We start from the raw sequence: 17,248 nt of genomic DNA, 5'->3' as shown, positions 1-17,248 counted from the left end.
CCCCTGGGACAGATCCTCCACCCGCCCGCCGTCCGTCCAGCTCACCTTGCCCTTCTCGTGGCTGACCGCCAGGTGCTGGCGCCGCCCGTGGGGCGAGGAGAGCACGCACATGGCCACCCGCCGCAGGACATGGGCGCTGATCAGCTGCCGGATGGTCTGGCCTTGGTCCCCGCTATAGTTCATCCGGACGTTCTCAAAGGCGCCTTCCTGGGAGCCCAGCGTTGGCACCTGGGGGGCGGGGGGGAAGCAAAGGAGGGGGCTGCCGTGATACGGCCGGGAAGGTGAACTCTCCCCACCTTCCAGAAGCAGCCTCAGCAGCTGCCGAGGCCTGGCTCTAGCCTGGCGGCCTGGCTGGGAGGGATGGGACGAAGCGCCCCCAGCGACAGGGAGGGCCGAGCAGGGACTTTTCTGGGGGCAGCGGCCCACACAGGCTCCCCCCCGGGCTAGAACCCTCCCATCCCCAAACCTGCTGCTGGGGACCGGCCCTCCTCACCATGAGCTGGTCGGTCATCTCCACCGTCTTGTCCAAGGTGTGCAGCTGGTTCAGCGCCTGCTGGGCTCGGCTGCTGCTGCCCATCGCCGAGGCCTGCTGGAAGTTGACCTGGATGGCCTCCATGAGGAAGTTGAGCAGGTCGAGCACCAGAGAGGCAAAGGAGAAGTTGGCCTTGGGGGAAGCAGCAACAGGCGGGGTCAAGAAGCCTCCTCCCACCAGGGAGCAGGGCTCTGGAGCGATTATGATCCCCCCCACACACAATTCCTGGGCAGGGGCCAAACCTGGGCCTGCAGCTGCTCCCGGCAGCCTTCTACGTTCCTGCAGAGGCTGCTCTTCTTGGGCTTGTCTTCATCGGCCCCTCGGCCGTCGCTGGCGGAGGACTTGGACTTGTCCGTGGGCGAGGTGCTGGAATGCCGGACGCTCTCCGAGACGCGAGGCTCGCTCTGGAAGGCCGACTCCTTCATGGTAGAGCTCATGCCGCTGCTGGGGGTCCTCTTCACCAGGGCCTGGAGAAGGACAAGCACCATGCAAGGGACTCCAGCCAGCCTCAACAAGCGGGATCGCCGCAGTTGCCGGCTTTGGGGGCGGCTTTTCCGCCTGTCCCCACAGTTTCAGCCCCGGGACGTACCAGGCAGCTGCCGTCCTCCTTTGCTCCACAGTCGCAAAAGAAGGACCCGTACTTGGCGTACGAAATCTCGTGGTCCTTGTGGCAAACTTTGGCGCAGACGGTACAGACGCCGACGCCGTCAACCATCTTGCAGGTGTGGCAGTGGTACCTGCAGAGGTAGGAACAGAGCAGGCCAGGGCGGGAATGAGCAACAAGGACTTGGTCATGCAAGCAGGGCAAAAAGGTGTGCCCAGTTCCATTAGATGGCAGGGAAAGCTCACCAGTGTTGATTCATGAATTCCTTCTGCGTGATGGTGAACGTGCAAAGCTTGTTGCAAAGGGAGTCTTCGTCCTGTATCCGTACACACACATGGAAGCAAACGGCTTTTAGCCCAAGACCTTCCCAGGACCTCTACCTTCAACACACGCTCACAACCGGCACAGTTAGGAGAGGAGTGTGTGGTTACGTGCTCTTCCATTAAAAATACCTCTTTTCTAGACAGCTAGGAATGTAAGAACGTGAGCAGGGCCCAGCTGGATCAGATTCCTGGCCCATCTAGCCCAGCAGCCTGTTCTCTCATCAGACAGCCTTCAGAGGCAGCCACGCTGCCATCACGGCTAATCGTAGCCCTGGATCCCCACAACTTCCACGCGGGCACGTCAGGAAGAAAGCGAAGTTACACCCTTTCTCCCCGCTGCACTGTTTGGATTTCTCCTTTTCAAACAGTAAAGGAACACTCGCTTCCCGAGCCTTCCTACGCGACTGCCAGAATGCGTTTGCTGGAAACTGTTTTCTACAGAAGACTCTCGCCTGAGAGGCTCTCTCTTGTCCGAATCACCCCCAGCTTCCTCAGGGCCCCTCCCCGGCTCCAGGGCCAGGAAGTGGGGTGCTCAGGCAGGCTCTGCACGAACATCTTCACAGCTCCATTTTTCTGGCCCACCTACCGAGTCTTCGGCCTGCGAGTCCTCCTCCTCCACGGCCAGCTCCTCCACCCAGTCAGAGTCCACTTCGATGGCCCGCTCCTCCCCGTCGACCGAGAGGTGGCTGGTGCCCTGGCTGCTGCTCTGGCTCAGGGCGTTGGTGACGTCGGCCAGGTAGGAGACGATGTGGCACGTGCACTCCAGGATGGTCACGTGCTGCAAGGAAGAGGCAGAGAGCCACTTTAGACCGGCAGACAAGCTCGAGAGCGGCCAAGGCTGAGGAACGCTGCGCCGGACCAAAGACGAGTCCCGCCCCTGGATGAGCCTCACCTTTCCGTGCATCACGCTGGCGTTCATTTTCTCAATCACGTTCTTCTGGGACAAATATTTCTTGCTGAGGAAGGAGAAGAGGGAGTGACTTGAGGGAAAACAAGGCTCCGCCCCAGTTTCCCTCACATTCGGAGCCCCAGGACCCAGGCTGGAAATTTTCCCTGCAGCTGCCTCTTAGGATGAGAGGAGACCCCCTTTCCCTTGGCAGAGCTTCCAGCCCAGGCATGGGAGACAGCCCCTCCTTGGCCAGCGGCCTCCCCTCGCTCAAGCAGCGCACCCGCGTCATCGGCCACTCTCCTGCGCCCCTTACCATCTGCCCAGCCAGTCCACCGCAGCACTGTGCAGCTGGAGGTGGCCGGCCCCTTGCCCAGCGCTGGCCAGAGTGGCCATGACCACCATGAGCTCCGGGAAGCCGGTTCCATCGCCGTTGGCCAGCATCTCTGTAGCCATAGGGATCAGCGTGCTCAACAGGACGGTGCAGGCTCCCTCGCCGACTTGGCTGGGGCGGGGAAAAGAAGGTCAGACACCACGTGGAGAGCAAGGGGGGGCGTTTTTCAACCCCCCCACCCCTTCAGCCGTCCCTTGGCACTCGGGGAGGATTGGGCCACGTACCTGTTCTCCCGCACGATGTAGGTCGTCAGCAGCTGCAGCAGCTGCCGGTTCTCCTGCACCACCTCCAGCTGATCAGACTCCCTGGGCGGGGAGGTGCTCATCCGCGTCAGCCAGGCGTGGAGGCGCGCAGGCTCAACACACGCCAGCTGGGCCAAGGAGCCACACAGGCGCAGAAGGCTGGGGTTTGGGCTCTTCTCGGCTAAAATGGGGGCAGAGAGAGATGGGGGTCAGCCGTCTCCAAGGCAACGGTTCAGGAAATACCAAATTTAACTTGCATTGAAAAGAACCGTGTCCCTGTACTTTGGGGAGGGACAAGATCGCTTCCCTTGCGGGCCCAAAGCTTTGCCAGCAGTCTGTGAGAGCAGCAGCGCAAATCCGCAACCAGGCTCTGTCTGTTTAGCGGCTGTCGCCCCAATTGGCCCGAGGAGGGCGAGGTGGCTTGGCGAGGCAAAACTCAAATGCGAATTAAGCGCTCACTTAGCTGGAAGAGCTTGGTGAAGAACTTCAGGACGCGGTTGCAGAACTTGGCAGAGAGGTTCTCGTTGGCAGTCGCCATCATGATCTGGACCAGTTCTCCGCTGGTTGGAAGAAACATCGGGAGGCAAACGCGACGTGAGAAGGGATTCTGAGGCTGCGACTGGCCACCCCTGGCTGCCTGCCGCGCCACTCACGAAGGGGGGGCTCAAAGCCCGGCTTTCCCACTCCTGTGGCGCTCATTCTGAGCTGGTACTTCTAAACTGCCCCCAGGTGGGGTAAATCCGTTCAAAAGACACGCTATAAAACAGGTCAATAAAAAACCAACGCAGAGAACATTTCAGAAGCCCTGATAAAGCAGGGAATAATGCATACTCACCTCTCAGAAAAAAACTCCTCCATGGCTTTTCGCGCCTGACTGCTCTCCAGCTGTTTCTCCAGATGCTGCAGACATTCTTCCAAGATGGCTTCATCGAGGCCACTAAGGGCCGAGAGACAAAAACAGAGTCATCCCTTGAAAAAGTTACTCCGGGGAGCCTTCCCCGATTGGCAAAAACGCGGCCCAAAGCCGTCTCGGGGCGGGTGACGAGCCAGCTCACCTGTCTGGGTCAGAGTGATTGGCCAGAATGTTGTAGCAGCCCATGATCAGCTTCTCGTAGACCCGCGACAGGAACTCATCCGACTCCGCCGGGCCCAGGATCCTCTCGAGGGAATTGCTGCTCACCTCCGCCACGCTCTCGGTGCTGGTCTCCAGCAGGAGAGGCAGCAGCGTGCGGATCACCTGGGGCGGGTTCAGGTCGTCAGACCAGCTGCAGCCGGAGAGGAGAAGAAAAGTTCCCTGGAGGGGGCCCTGGCAAGACCACCACTGCCGCTGCCCCTCCCACCACCCTGGCACAGGCCAGCTTTGCCACAGGGACTCGGGGCCAAGGAGCCAGCCAGGACTTACACCACGAGATCCCCCGTGAACCTGACCAAGGACAGGAGGGTGTGCTTCAGCGAGGCCGCCAAGGGGAGGCTCTGGCTGCACAGGGTGCCCAGGTGAGCGGCCTGCACGGCGCTGATGTAGCTCTCGGCCGGGATCGTGTCGTTCGCAAACGCGTTGCGCTGAAAAGTCACAGAGAGGGGTCAGCGTCTGAGGGGGGCTGCAAATTAAGGTATTCCAGAGACTGCTGCCGCCATCAAGCTGGAGACAAGCTCGAGGAGGCCGCTGAATAAAACCCCATCTCTTGCCTGGGACCCGTGGGATGCCCAGGCCGGGGGCTCCCAGCAGCCTCCATTTGGGGAAGCAGGAGGGAAAAGGACAGAAGAGGCCGATTCCCAACAGAGACAAAAATTAGGGATATATCAGCTGCCAAAGGGGAACAGGGCAGCACGGGGAGAAGCTGGCTCGGCTGCCTGTGATGGGAGGGGAAGAACAGCCCAGAAAGGAGACCGAGAAGGAAAAGGCCGCACTTCACTTCCTCCCGCAACCCTCTATTTAGTATGGAACGAAGCGCACAGCCAGAAGCAAGAGTGCTTCAAGAGGAAGACTCACCCAGGAGCCAATGTTGGGGAACTCGTTGGTATGAATGCTGCTCCAGGATTCGCACAGCGACTGGACAGCAGATGGCAAATTCTGGATAAGAGCCGGCCCTGCACAGTGAGAAAACAGAAACCCTCCAGTCCGGAAGCCAGGAGAGTGGGGAAGCCCCACTGGCCCACCAAGACAAAAAGGGCCAACTCGGGCTGGCAGCCGCCCAGAGACAGAAACATCTTGCACAGCTCACTCCTGTCCAGGAGGACCTGGAGTTTCTTACAGCTCGAATCATCTACCTGGAGACCCAGCTCCTCCCTCCAAGGCAGGGTTCCTTCCAAAGCTGGCTGGAGAATTCTGGGAGTCGAAGTCCGCACAGCTTAGGGTTGCCAAGGTTGAGGAACCCTGCTCCAAAGGACTTTATTTCCTTTTCCCAAGAACTGAGCACGGGGCTGTCTTCCTAGAGCAAAACCTGAATGGCAATTCGACAGCAAGAAACCCAGGCTGCCCGATTCGGATCCAGGTGATCTGCTACGCTGAATGTCCTTTTGCAAAGCAGCTAAAGCTGAGCCCTGCGGCCCTTTCACAGCTACGAGGTTCAATGCAGGTATCATCTTACGCAGCTGTTTCTATGCCACTGAGCGCTGTCGTATTGCAACTGTCGTCTCTTTTTCTCGCCGTAAGTGTACGATGCAGCAGCGTGTAAATTTAACTGATAAAAATTTGCCCGGCCCAAACCATTCGAGCCAGAGGGCAGCCTACCCAGAGTGTTGGATTTGCAGCGGCTGGAGCCAATTGCCAGGACGGCGGCGTACCCCTGGAGCTTCTCTTCGGTTGGTCTGTTCTCGGCGGAGCCATCCTCAGAAAGGCTCTGCAGCAGGTAGGACCTGCAGCAAGAGAAAAGCCATTTGGCTCTGTGAGACCCACCGGGCAGAAGGGGCGCCGACCTCAGAGCGCCGCGGCTACCTGGTGAAGGTGGCATAGGTATCGATCAGCTGCAAGGCGGCCGGCAAGAGGTTCTTCGTGACCTCCGACGATTTGTGGGGGTCGGTTTCGGCAGCCAGCTTGGAGAAGTGCTCGTCGAGGGAGACCTGGACTTTTGAAATGGCGGCGTCCAGGGTGTAGATGGACTGCAAGCTGGGAATCTCGTGCAGCTGCAGGATCGTGGTGCAATCGATTCCGCAGAAAGAGGAGATCTGTGGAGGGAAGGGGAGGATCCGGTACAGAACTGGCGCCCCAAGGGGTTTTGTGGCTGGAGCGGGATTCGATCCCTCGCCCCTCCCTGCCCCATCTCAACCCTCTAAGTGTTCCTCGACCCTGGCCCCTTGAAGATGCGTGGGCTGGGGAATTCTGGGAGTTGAAGTCCACACATCTTCGAGGGGCCAGGGTCGAGGAACACTGCTGCAAGAGATGCCCTTCCATCCGCTATCAGCGCAACTTGTTAGACGAAACCCTTCTTCCCCCCCGCCGCCCCCCCGATCGCGTGTCTGAGGGCCGAAACGTGCCGCTTGTTCGCCTTCCCCTGAGCCGTCACGCACCTGCCTTGCAAAATACTCCTCAGCGATTTCCACGTCGTACTTCACAGAGCTGCATTTGGTGGAAGTCAGCTCGACAAGGGAAGAGGCGTGCTCAGGTTTCATCCCTTGTTTGATGAGGTGATCCTAAGGGGAAGCCAGGGGAAGACACGCCGGAAAACAGAACACGGGTTACAAGACGAGGCGGGCCAGACGGAAGAGAACGGCCCAGCGTTCCGCTAAAACTCACTCCAGGAGCTGCTGTGGTTGCAACCCACCAGACGCACAACGTCCTCCCACCAAGGAATGTAATTAACACAAGCAGCAACTACTTTCGGACTTGTGCAGTCTTCACCCCTGTTGCTTTTTAACATCCTTAAGGGAGGGATCGGATATCACTCCCCTTTTACGCAAATCGTCGCCTGGACTTATACGTAAATCCTGATTTTGCAAACGAGATCTTTCCCTCTCCCCCTGGCCAACACGCTGCTCTGTGAGAGAGCCACTGGCTCATTTTGTTGTGTTTTGATTTGCAGTGACTTAGTCTGCTCAGAAGCTGCCTTCGGAGAAAGAACTCTTATCTCGCAAGACGAGATAATAAAGAGGCAAGACGCGTGGTAACAAGGCAGCTCTGAATCTCTGGTTGCAAGCCAGCTTGTTTCCACAGAGCAGAACTCTGACCTCGCTCCTGTTTGCCTAGCCAGAAAGAGACAGAGACAAGCTGCCAAGTTCTATAATAAAACCAAATATTTACTCCCAGGAACCTAATCTGTGCAGTATACTGGTAAGCCCGGGCTTGCTTAACCAATGTCTACTGAAGGAACCACACTTAGCTGAGTTCACACAACCTGCCATACCCCAAAACTTTCTAAAGCCCAATCAAAGCCTTGTGGCTTAAAGCAGTGTTTCTCAACCCTGGCCACTTGAAGATGTGTGGAGTTCAACTCCCAGAATTCCCCAGCCAGCATGGGGAATTCTGGGAGTTGGTCCGCACATCTTCAAGTGGCCAGGGTTGAGAAACACTGGCTTGAAGCGATGAGTAAAGCCCAAGAGACATCGCAGCAGCAGGTCTCAATTTGCGAAAGGGACTCTACAAAGCTGAAAGAACACAGACGTCACCCGCAACACGCAGCTGCCCTCCTAGAGAAAAATCTTCCTAGCCCAGGCCTCCATCTCCTCACTCCCAGGGCCCTTTATCAAGCCTGGGAGGGAAAGGGAGACATTCCTTTGAGCTCCGCGCAGCCACGCGGAGCGGGTACCTTGATCCAGTTGACGTAGGAGGGGATGTGGAGGCGAGAAGACCAGCGCAGGGTGTGCTGGATGTCGCACTCACGCATCTCCGGGCTGTTCACGGCCAGCTGGTTCATGTAGCTCTTGGAAGGGGGAAGGATCCCAAGGATCCGCCAGAGAATCAAGAAGTAGTACTGCAGCGCACAGGCCTCCTGATCCAGAGACAAAGCCAAGCAGCCTGGTCAGCCGGATGTTCTGCCACCGGGGCCGAGGCTGGCGACCCTCGCCTCCCCAAAGGGGCTTGCCATCCCCCCAGAGCTCTCCTTACCAGCGCCGTGACGTTTTTGCTTTCCTTTCGGCGGAGGGTGTCGAACTGCGAGCCGGCAGCCAGCAGCAAGGCGAGGGCCGAATAGAGCTCCTCGTATCTCATGGCCTTGGAGAACAAGACCTCGCACACCTGCAAGGGAAGTGCCGCATCCTAAACAGCCCAGCGGTCGTTCTTCCTTTTGCTGATCCAGGTTCGCTTCAGGGCGTCCCACCAGTCCATCTCTTAATAAACCAGGCGGCCCCTCTCTCCCCCCCGCAGCTGAGTAGAGAAAGGGCAGCTTGCCAGGGGAATGCAGGCCTGCTGGCCCTCTGGGACACCAGGGATTAAGCCTGGGACCAGAGGCAAGCCCAGCGCTGAACTACAGGCCTCCCAGAAGGGCCCCCCAGGCTGCTTTTTCAGAACGGGATTGGCAAGCCTTTGCCCCAGAATCCCTCCCTGGTGTTCGGCCTCTCGGCAAAGCAGCATCCGCAGCTATACCCTGCCTCGCTCCCCTTCAACGCCCAGGAGCAAAACCTTTTTCAGCTGCCAACCCATACCTCAAACCTTTCACAGGAAAGGGACGGGGGGCATCAGAAGGCAGGAAAGCAAGAGTTTTAAAGGAAGAGAAGTCTGTTACCGTGCCATCGAGGCGGTTCAAGTCATCTTCAGACGCTTCCGGGGAGAGAATGCAGTAGAAGCGCGGCTGGGGGGCTGCATCTGAGAGAAAAAGAAGGCTGTTTACGAGGTTTTAAATTCCATAGAGAAACGCACCCACACCGGGGCCACTAGCCATGCCCAGCCTGCTGCTTTCTGGGCACCTCAGGCTATGAACGTCATCCCCTCCAAAGTGCCCGGCTGGCAGGACGGGGCTAAACTCTGGGCCTGGATTCTCCAAGGGGCTCATGGAAGGGAGAGGCTTCTCAGGGATCCAGCGGTCTGTCATCCCTTTGGGCCCTGCCTCTGGAGGGAGACCTCCAACTCGTTCCACAGGCCTCCCCCAAGATTCCGCGGGAGCCCTTTTGTACCAGAGGGACAGTGCTTGGCCCAGTTTTCTTCCACTTCCTTGAAACCATGATAAAGCAGGGAAGAGGCTTGTCGGCCGCCCTCCTGGTTCCCGCTGGCCCAAACGATGGGAGGAGTCAGGAGGTTGTGCTGCACCTAGAGAGCACACAAAGGCAGCAGAGAACAAATACAGGGCTCCTGGTTAATTCCAAAACATTGTTCCTGCTATGAGCGCCAAAAAAATAAAACGACCTTTTCTACCTTGTCTAGGATTTCTTTGAACTACTCCTCGCTCAAAAAAAGAGAAAGGCAAAGAGGTTGCAACTTATTTGCTCACTCTCTGGTCTGTTTTCTCCAGGCCTTTGGCCTGAAAACAAAAAGGTGTGGTGGAGCACCAAAAGAAACCAAGAACAAGACCAGGGTGCCAAATAAACCAGTTTCGGACTCTGACGCCTACTGGGGTTATTTCATTGGCCAGGCCACCTCTAGGTGCCTACGAGAGCATTCCAAGGACAGACCCCGAGGGACATCTCAGTTGACCAGCCTTCCCTGCACACCGAGCTGACCATTTTGCCTCCCCTCCTGTCCCCGTGGATCTGCATCGCACCTGCTCAAATAAATACACCGGAGCCTTTGAGTACTGGTGAAGCAGGTAGTCGAAGACCAAGAGAAGGCGGGCCAGCAGGAGCGGGACGCAGCGGAGCTGGGAGTCCAAGTGGGCTGCAACTTCTAGGATGGTCTGGATGCAGAGGGTCAGGATGGACCGCCGGCCTTTTTCAGAGAAACTGTGGAAGATCAGCAACAGGAGCTGGAGGTGCTCCACGTTGAGATCCTCTGTGTCGCCGGGAAGAATCCCCTGCAGGGCGTTTTGCTTCAAAGTGCCCACAAACCTGGCAGTGGAAACAAAAGAAAAAAGAAGAAAAGGAGGGAGGGAGGTTCAGTAAAAGGCAGCCCTTATGCCTTAGTGTTATCTGTGCAATTGGGGTACCATTTTACACATAACCGGGCAACAATTATACATCATGGCAGGAGTAAAAACATTCTGCATTTGGTGTGACCAAACAGAGTCCAAAACAGCTGGACTTCAGAGCCTTGTGTGAGCGCAGCCCAAGGGAGCAGAAAGCCCAATGCCCAGACTCCCCTTTGGGCGCCCCGCATGCTCTGCGGGAAGTCCTCTGATGTCTCCTACCTCTCCCACACATTCAGACATTCTGGGACATCTGGATCCGTCTGGGTGCTGGCCTTATGCTGCCAGATGAGGAGGAAACGAGACAGCACCGACAAGCTCTGGGGGTGGATGTAGAGAGGCCACGGCCCTTCTGAGAAAGGAGACACCCCCAGCTGCTGCAGGAGGATATTCTGGCAAAAGACAACCATTGCACACATTGAAAGGCTGGAGTGAAGCAGGGGTGTCAGTCGCAAGCGGTATGCTTTAAAAAAAAACTGCGCCTCCTGTTGCTAACCAGATGCTCCACTGTTACTTTCAGATGCAACTTGTGATCGACCCCTCCTGGCCTCTAAAGAAAGGGACGCTGTGGGGGGAGTAGAGATGGGAGGATGGAGCCGGTCTCCTTCTCGACCTGAACGAAGGACGTGGCCCTGCTTGTTCCCCTGAGCTCAGCATCCTACCCTAACCGCACTCTGGACGTAAGCCCAGCACTGGAGTTGTCGGCCCAGTTCGAATAAAGGGAACCTGCCAAACGCATCTGCCTTTGAATACAACAACCAAGACTTTTGCTCCTGGAACGCGAACAAGATGGAGATTCCCTCATCATTATCCCTGACCACTTCCAGTTGACCAGCTACTCCTCCCTGGCTGTCGAGCCAGACCCACCTGCAAGGTCGGAGACTGGAGATCAGAAGTCACCAAAGAGTGGTTGAAGTGATACAGCGCAGCCGCAAACTCCTCCTCTTCCGAGGTCCCTGCAGCGGCACAGAGTCGCCAGGTGACGCCAGCCCCCTCCCGTGACAGGGGAGATAAAGGGCAGGGCTGATCTTTCCACGTGCCTCCCCTCGGGTGAGAAATAAGCCCAGCAGCCCACCTCCCTCCACCTCGAGGCCGTCTGCCTCCCCTTGGCCTCCTTTCGTTTTTCCATCCAGCAAAACTCTGAGGGCTGGAACCTTCCCCTGGCAGAGTCAGACCCTCGAGCCGCCCAGCTCCATCTGGCCTCACCCCGGCTCTTGCGACTGGTTGTTTCTACTCTGCCCTTCCTTCCAGGGGGGCTCTGGGCCTAACCCTAAAGGGTCTGCAGCCAAGGCGCTTTACCAGCCAGTCAAACGGAACGGAGCGGTCACTTGTCAGCGTGGCAGATCCCGTGCCGAGCAGGAGGGCCGGACTAGATGACCCATAGCCCTATTATCCTTACAGGTCTGGAGAAGCGGGAAGGGCGGAAAGTGCGCCTGGGGCGTACCGAGCTGTGCTTGCTCAAAGGTGACCCTGCCCCAGAGTCACCCGGCACTGCCCCCAACGCTCAAGCTGTTCCTGGGGGCGAGGGAGACCCGCTTCCCAACCTTTCAGCCCGTCCTTGTCCACTTCTTTGATGATGCTGGCCAAGGTGGCCATGTGCTGCTCCGTCAGAGAGACGCTCAGGTAGTTGCGAATGAAATTGGTCTTCGAGTCCAGCATGGAGGAAGTTAAGAAGTTCAGGATGTTGGAGGCCAGATTTAGGAACTAAAAGGAAAGGGAAGAACAAAGGCATCGCTTAAAAAAGAAAAGGCGACACGGAAGGCACCCGGAATTTGAAGCACCTGCCCTGCTCCCTCAGAGGAGCCCGGACGGTCCCCGCAGCTCACCAGTTCCGGGTCTTTGCGGCTGGCCAGGATGTTCCCATTCTCTCCGGCCGATGGCTGGCTGGGGCTTTTCACCCGGGGGGAGCTCTCCAGAGGCGGCGGGGGAGGGGGGGGAGGGGGGGCCACCTTCTCCTTACTGGGGGAGATGGTCTCCTCAAACCACTGCCCAAGGATGGGCTCGCTGTCGTCGTCTGGAAGGAGAAGCCGCCGCAGTCAGAAGGCCGAAGGGGAAGGAGGGCAGCTCAGGGCCCCCCGGCACCCTGACCCCGCCTGCCCGCCGAGGGCTGCCTTCGCAACCCCCACCTTGGCTGCTGTCTTCCGTGCTGCTGAAGTCGTCCTCGTAGTAAGTGTTGGAGTCTGTGGAGGCGCTCACATTGCTGCTCATCGACCCCTTCCGCTGTCTCTGCAGCACACAAGCCTGGGGGGGGGGGCACAAATACCCAGCAAGTGAGCTCCTCCCACCCAAACTTTACGCCCGTTCTCTAGAGCAGCGTTTCTCAACCTTGGCCGCTTTAAGACCAGTGGACTTCAACTCCCAGAATTCCCCAGGTTGAGAAGTGCTGCTCTGGAGAGTCTCGGAGGTGAGGGTGCTCAACGCTGCCCCCTGGTGAGCAAAGGCCTCAAAACAACCACTCTCTTGCTAATCTAGGCCGGCCTTTCTGCTTTTCCACGGGTGCAGTTCACACACTACCCAAAAGGTGAGCCCTGCGCTCACGAACTAGCCAGGGAAACCACTTTAGGACTCCCCACTGGTGCCGACTCTGTCACGGGTAGAGTTCAAGGCCTGCCGCAGCCCGCCTCTTTCCTCTTGGAGCAAGAGCCCCCGATGCAGAGAGAACCAAGGGGAGCATCTCTCCGCCCAGAGACCTCCAGCTGAAGGCTGCCCTCGAAGGAGCCTCGCCAGGCAAACCCACCTTCCTGTACGCCGTGGACAGCAAGGTCAGCAGCAGGTTGGCAAGAGGCACCGACTCAATCAAGCGCTGGATCCTCTGGATGGAAGTACTCTGGGCCATGATGTTCAGCGCGGCCGGAGGGCCGTCCGTCTCCCAGCCCTGAAGGATGAGGCCCCGGGGGAGGGAGGAGGTTAGAACACACCTGGACCCCCAGCAGCGATTCGGAGGACCCACCAGTTCCCACCGGCCCACCTTGTGCAGCGCCTCCACGTGAAGGTCTTGAAAGAGCAAGGTCAGGAGCTTGATGGCGTGATTGGCCAGGACGACGGAGAGGATGCCGAATCCCTGATGCCTGTGGAAGACAGACGGACGTTGAGAAAAGGCGAGGGCAGGCGTTAGCTCAATAGGGGCCTCCCGCCCGGGGGAAAGATACAGAAGGCAGGCAGCGTTCTTAATGCCCAGGCCCAGAGGCTGGAGGAGCGACAGGGAAAAGGCCTCCCAGCCTTGCCACTTTCAGTGCCAAACCTACCCTTTGCCAGGTCCAAGCTTGGGAGACCCCACACCCTCTTTGGACCGAACAATGATATCCCGGACCCGGAGGGCCGCCAGTGGGTCCTTCTCCTTCCCCTTGTCGGCCAGGGTGGTCGGGCTGAGGTTCAAGATGAGGAATAGGCTGTTCAGCAGACACCAGGCCCCGAGCAGCTGGAAGTTCTGGTAGTGCTACCGTCCCAGAAAACAAAACGCAACATCTCATTCTGGCTGCCGCTCCAGAGGGAGATACGGGGAAAAAAATTTATCCCGAGGTTATCGCTCTTACCTCCCCACCTGCACGGCGGGAACTGCGGATGGCCTGGCCAATCATGTCGTAGATTTCTAGCTGTGGACGGAGGCGGATTTTACAAAAGGTCTCACAAAAGGTCCAAAACACAGCCAACGCCACCCCTGATGCCATCATCGAGTTTAGGGCTGCGACTTCAAGACCGGACTTCTCTCTCCTCCAGACCCTTCCCCGTCCTGCGGGGCGAACTCACGCATTTCTGCACGATGATGGCGGCATCGTTTTCATAGTCCTCTTCTTTAGAGCTGGTGGAGCCCGTGCGGACTTGCTGGGTGGTACCCACGTGCAGGATTGCCATGCAGGTGGCCACGCTCACCCCTGGGGAGAGGAAGGACCCCATGGTCAGCCAGAGCAACGTGGGACTGTTCAAGGCCTGCAAACTCATCCTGCGATGGGGGACAATGAGCAAGACATCCTCCCCCTTTCAGCATTAAAAACAACCTGGCTCTGGGAATGCTTTATGTAATGCCAGCGGCTGGCATGGCGCTTGACAGGCACTTGATAATTCTCTTCCTGCGTGCCTTTGCTGAAACAGACAAGACTCTCTTCCTCCAAGTTTAGAACCCCGCAACCATAAAGCCTCTCCCGGGCTTGATTTTGGTCCGGCTTCTGCCTCATGCGGATTCACCTGCATAGAGGCAGCTGAGGGCCAGAACGGTGACATCCTGCAGGCGGGCGGGAGTCAGAGGCTCCAGGACGGGAAGGGAGAGCGTGTCCAGGGCCATGGTCACGTCAATCACCAGGGAATGGAACCTGCACCAGTGGAGGGAAATGGCAAGCTGGGGTGAAAGCGGCAAGGGGTCGGGGGTTGAGCGCTGGTCACCAGCAAGCGAACCTGCAGGGAACAGCTGGGAACGCTGGAGACAAGATAAAGGGACGGTGGCACAGGAGAGAGGAGGTGGCGGCGCTTACCCATTGCGGACTGCCGTGGCATCAGCTACGGTAGCTGGCATGATGAAAAAGGAATTGGCCGACACAGCGTCCTGGAAGCGGTTAATGTAGCGCAGAAAGTACGGGAGATTCAAGCAGACGCGGAGCAGCTTTTCAGAACCACCTGCGCAGAAAAGGCAGGCAGGGTGAGGGAGCAGAGGAGGCCCCCGAAGGATCAGGACTGGCCTTCCAGGGCCTGGCTTCCAACAGGGGTCTGCTAGAAGCTCCTGGGAAGCCAGCGGGCACTCGGCACGAAATTACCGAGGTACTGGCAGAACAACATCCAACATCTCAGAGGAATGCTGGGAATTGTAGTTCTAAGCCACGTGGCAGAGGCTGGCAGGAGAACACATTCAAGCCCCAACGCCCAGCGTTTTCCAGATGCCACCTTCTGAAACAGCAAAGCAAAACGCCTCTTTCCTTTCCTTACCAAGTTCTTGCAAGCTGGCCACGTTCTGGGCAACAAATATGCGCTTGGTTTTGACTGTAGAGGCTTGGTCCGTGTGGGGCTGCTCTTCGCCTTCGCCTTCCCCCTATGAGCAGAGCCAGGCATTACTGTTTCCTGCCGTCAGCTGGTCCAGAGGCTCACCAAGAACACCCCAACCCTCCCTCAGGTCCCTGACAAGACGAGGTGGGACAGGGCATGGTGGGGACCAGGCCTTTCAAAGCAGCACTAATAAGCTGGGGAAATGTCCTTTGGATTCTTTTCTGCGCTTCCCAGAATCCCCTGCCATTGCACCCTCAAGCAGTGCGCGCCCTTAAGGTGCGTAATCTCAGTCCCCCTCCAGTCCCTCCTCACTAAGAAGGATGGGCAGCCACTTTCCCAGAGAAAAGAACCTTCTGCTGTGTGGCCTCCCACCGGGTCCCGTGGCCACATCCCACCTGAGCCTGCAGCGCCATTGGAGACAGGGCCATTTTGGGATTGAAGACGGAGGTCAGCTGATTAAGAAAGTTCATCTGCACCTCCTTCTGTCGTAGTTCAGGCCTGACGGGAGAAGCCAGCTCTTTCTGATCCTCCACTGGGAAAGAGCAGCGGAAACAGAGGGTCAAGCCAGGAGAGCAGCCCTTGCTGGCCCCCCAGGGCAGAAGGTGTCGCCGAGAGCAGCCTTTACCGTCTGAGAGGGTCTTCACCGTCTGTGGGAGCTTGGCTGACTTCATCATTGCCGTGAATGTGATGATCTCCGTCCTGTCCAGGCGGCTGCAGCCGGTGCACAGCCCCTTGATCAGCAGGATCAGGTGCTTCTGCAGAGGAAAGGCCAACATCCAACTCGGCTTGCTACGGCAGGATTTCAGGAGGGGTGAGTGGCGCAAGATTCAGGATGGCCTTTCCTAACCTGAGCAGCCCCCAGCTCTGCGGGCATCAACTCCCAGAGTTCCCCAGCCAGCATGGCCTTTGCTGTGAACTCTGGGAATTGAGATTCCACCACATCTGCAAGCAGAGGTTCAGCTGCAGCCTAGAGCCTCTGATACAAGCTATGCTGAAGCTCCCCAACACAGTACAAGGGGTCTCTTTCCTCACCTGTGAGACAGCGCAGGCTTCATCGGGGTTTTCAAGTCGCAACAGAGAGAATTCAATCAGTACTTTGCAGGCAGCTCCTACAGACTGCAGCTGATTCTGAGGTACTGAAAAGGCAAAGCAGTCAGGTTTGTCAAACCAGGTTTGGGGAAGCAACGCAAGCAGCTTTTAAAAGAATGCCCTATCCTTGTGCTACTGCATTAGCTGTTCTAGAAATCCCTCTCTCTTGAAATTCAGCCTGCCCCTCCTTTGTTTTCCTCTGAAGTACAGGTGGGGACTCTGTGGCCATTCAGGGGTTCCTGGGCCAGGACCGACCGACTCCAGTCAGGGACAGTGAAGCCAAACGTTACCCCCAATATACAGATATCTGAAAAACCGTTTGCAGTGTTCTGCTTCCTCCTTTCGGGATGTTGATAAATACCACTCCCTCCTACTTTGTCCCTTATAGGCTTCTAAGTCAGCTTTGCAAAGCTCCTCACAGATTTTCTGGCAGCTTACAATAAAAACTAGGCGAACGACAGTCCATGCAGAATGCCCCACCACTCACTCACCCACTCCACACACTGTGGTGATGTAGTGTGTTGCAAGTGCAACGAAAGATGAGTAGAAAGGCTCATACTGCTTGTCGTGGTGCAGGATTTCAGATGCACTGCAGCAGAGAAAAGAATCACGAGAAATACAGACTTAAAAACCGGGCACTGTGAGTAAATATGCCAAGCTATGAGCATACAAGGCAGAAGAAAGGTGAATTTGCGTGAATTTTGCCACTGACATATAGCAACTTAAGCCTCCTTGCAGCAACTTGAAGCTACAGGTCAGACCACTAGCCAGCACTGGCTCAAAGGAGCCTTGGGCAGGGAAAGGCTTGCCCTAGTCCTGCTAAGTTTGAATCAGCTGCAGCAGAGCCTTCTCTGGAGAAAACATGTGCTTTGCGACACAGCTGCCGCGTGCTGTCAGTCCGCTGGCCTGTACTGTCCGGCACTCCTTGTTCTACCAAGGAGCAGATGGCAACCAACAGCTTCACTGCTGGACAGATATATCTCTCAATGTCAGATGCTGAGGAATTCCAGTGAGGTGGCGCTTTGCCTCTCATCTGTTTATTTGACCAGCCACTGTGGAACAGAACGCTGGACTCAGTCCTGTAGTTTGATTCAGCATCAGCAATTTTTAAATTTTAAGAGGGACTGCACCAAACAGAATTATGGACTCTGAGCAAACCAACAAAAACAATCAACAAAGCTTTTCAAACCCAAGTAATTCACTTCCAAGGGTTCCATG

The 17,248-nt window shown here is 57.1% G+C and overlaps 1 protein-coding gene across 1 annotated transcript in view; it reads right to left on the bottom strand.

Annotated features, from left to right (window-relative positions):
* UBR4 (ubiquitin protein ligase E3 component n-recognin 4) overlaps window positions 1–17,248 on the bottom strand; it is a 61,895-nt gene that overhangs the window by 42,691 nt on the left and 1,956 nt on the right. Inside the window, exons 2-40 of the mRNA XM_063317409.1 lie at window positions 16,522–16,619; window positions 15,974–16,077; window positions 15,567–15,696; window positions 15,337–15,473; window positions 14,885–14,987; window positions 14,437–14,578; window positions 14,153–14,277; window positions 13,718–13,842; window positions 13,504–13,563; window positions 13,216–13,406; window positions 12,939–13,038; window positions 12,708–12,845; window positions 12,097–12,211; window positions 11,797–11,984; window positions 11,515–11,674; window positions 10,838–10,926; window positions 10,193–10,362; window positions 9,611–9,893; window positions 9,027–9,159; window positions 8,639–8,718; window positions 8,023–8,151; window positions 7,724–7,906; window positions 6,489–6,611; window positions 5,917–6,146; window positions 5,713–5,837; window positions 4,972–5,069; window positions 4,384–4,541; window positions 4,037–4,246; window positions 3,817–3,918; window positions 3,441–3,541; window positions 2,964–3,162; window positions 2,662–2,850; window positions 2,352–2,415; window positions 2,046–2,237; window positions 1,382–1,452; window positions 1,122–1,269; window positions 775–999; window positions 494–664; window positions 46–228 (exon numbers count right to left, since the gene is read on the bottom strand). Of these exons, the coding sequence (XP_063173479.1) occupies window positions 46–228; window positions 494–664; window positions 775–999; window positions 1,122–1,269; window positions 1,382–1,452; window positions 2,046–2,237; window positions 2,352–2,415; window positions 2,662–2,850; window positions 2,964–3,162; window positions 3,441–3,541; window positions 3,817–3,918; window positions 4,037–4,246; window positions 4,384–4,541; window positions 4,972–5,069; window positions 5,713–5,837; window positions 5,917–6,146; window positions 6,489–6,611; window positions 7,724–7,906; window positions 8,023–8,151; window positions 8,639–8,718; window positions 9,027–9,159; window positions 9,611–9,893; window positions 10,193–10,362; window positions 10,838–10,926; window positions 11,515–11,674; window positions 11,797–11,984; window positions 12,097–12,211; window positions 12,708–12,845; window positions 12,939–13,038; window positions 13,216–13,406; window positions 13,504–13,563; window positions 13,718–13,842; window positions 14,153–14,277; window positions 14,437–14,578; window positions 14,885–14,987; window positions 15,337–15,473; window positions 15,567–15,696; window positions 15,974–16,077; window positions 16,522–16,619 (5,572 nt within the window). The remainder of the gene's footprint in view (window positions 1–45; window positions 229–493; window positions 665–774; window positions 1,000–1,121; window positions 1,270–1,381; window positions 1,453–2,045; window positions 2,238–2,351; window positions 2,416–2,661; window positions 2,851–2,963; window positions 3,163–3,440; window positions 3,542–3,816; window positions 3,919–4,036; window positions 4,247–4,383; window positions 4,542–4,971; window positions 5,070–5,712; window positions 5,838–5,916; window positions 6,147–6,488; window positions 6,612–7,723; window positions 7,907–8,022; window positions 8,152–8,638; window positions 8,719–9,026; window positions 9,160–9,610; window positions 9,894–10,192; window positions 10,363–10,837; window positions 10,927–11,514; window positions 11,675–11,796; window positions 11,985–12,096; window positions 12,212–12,707; window positions 12,846–12,938; window positions 13,039–13,215; window positions 13,407–13,503; window positions 13,564–13,717; window positions 13,843–14,152; window positions 14,278–14,436; window positions 14,579–14,884; window positions 14,988–15,336; window positions 15,474–15,566; window positions 15,697–15,973; window positions 16,078–16,521; window positions 16,620–17,248) is intronic.

The sequence above is a fragment of the Candoia aspera genome, chromosome 18 (genome assembly GCF_035149785.1).
Source record: "Candoia aspera isolate rCanAsp1 chromosome 18, rCanAsp1.hap2, whole genome shotgun sequence".
NCBI classification, from domain to species: domain Eukaryota; kingdom Metazoa; phylum Chordata; class Lepidosauria; order Squamata; family Boidae; genus Candoia; species Candoia aspera.
This window is presented reverse-complemented; position numbering and strand designations above follow the sequence as displayed.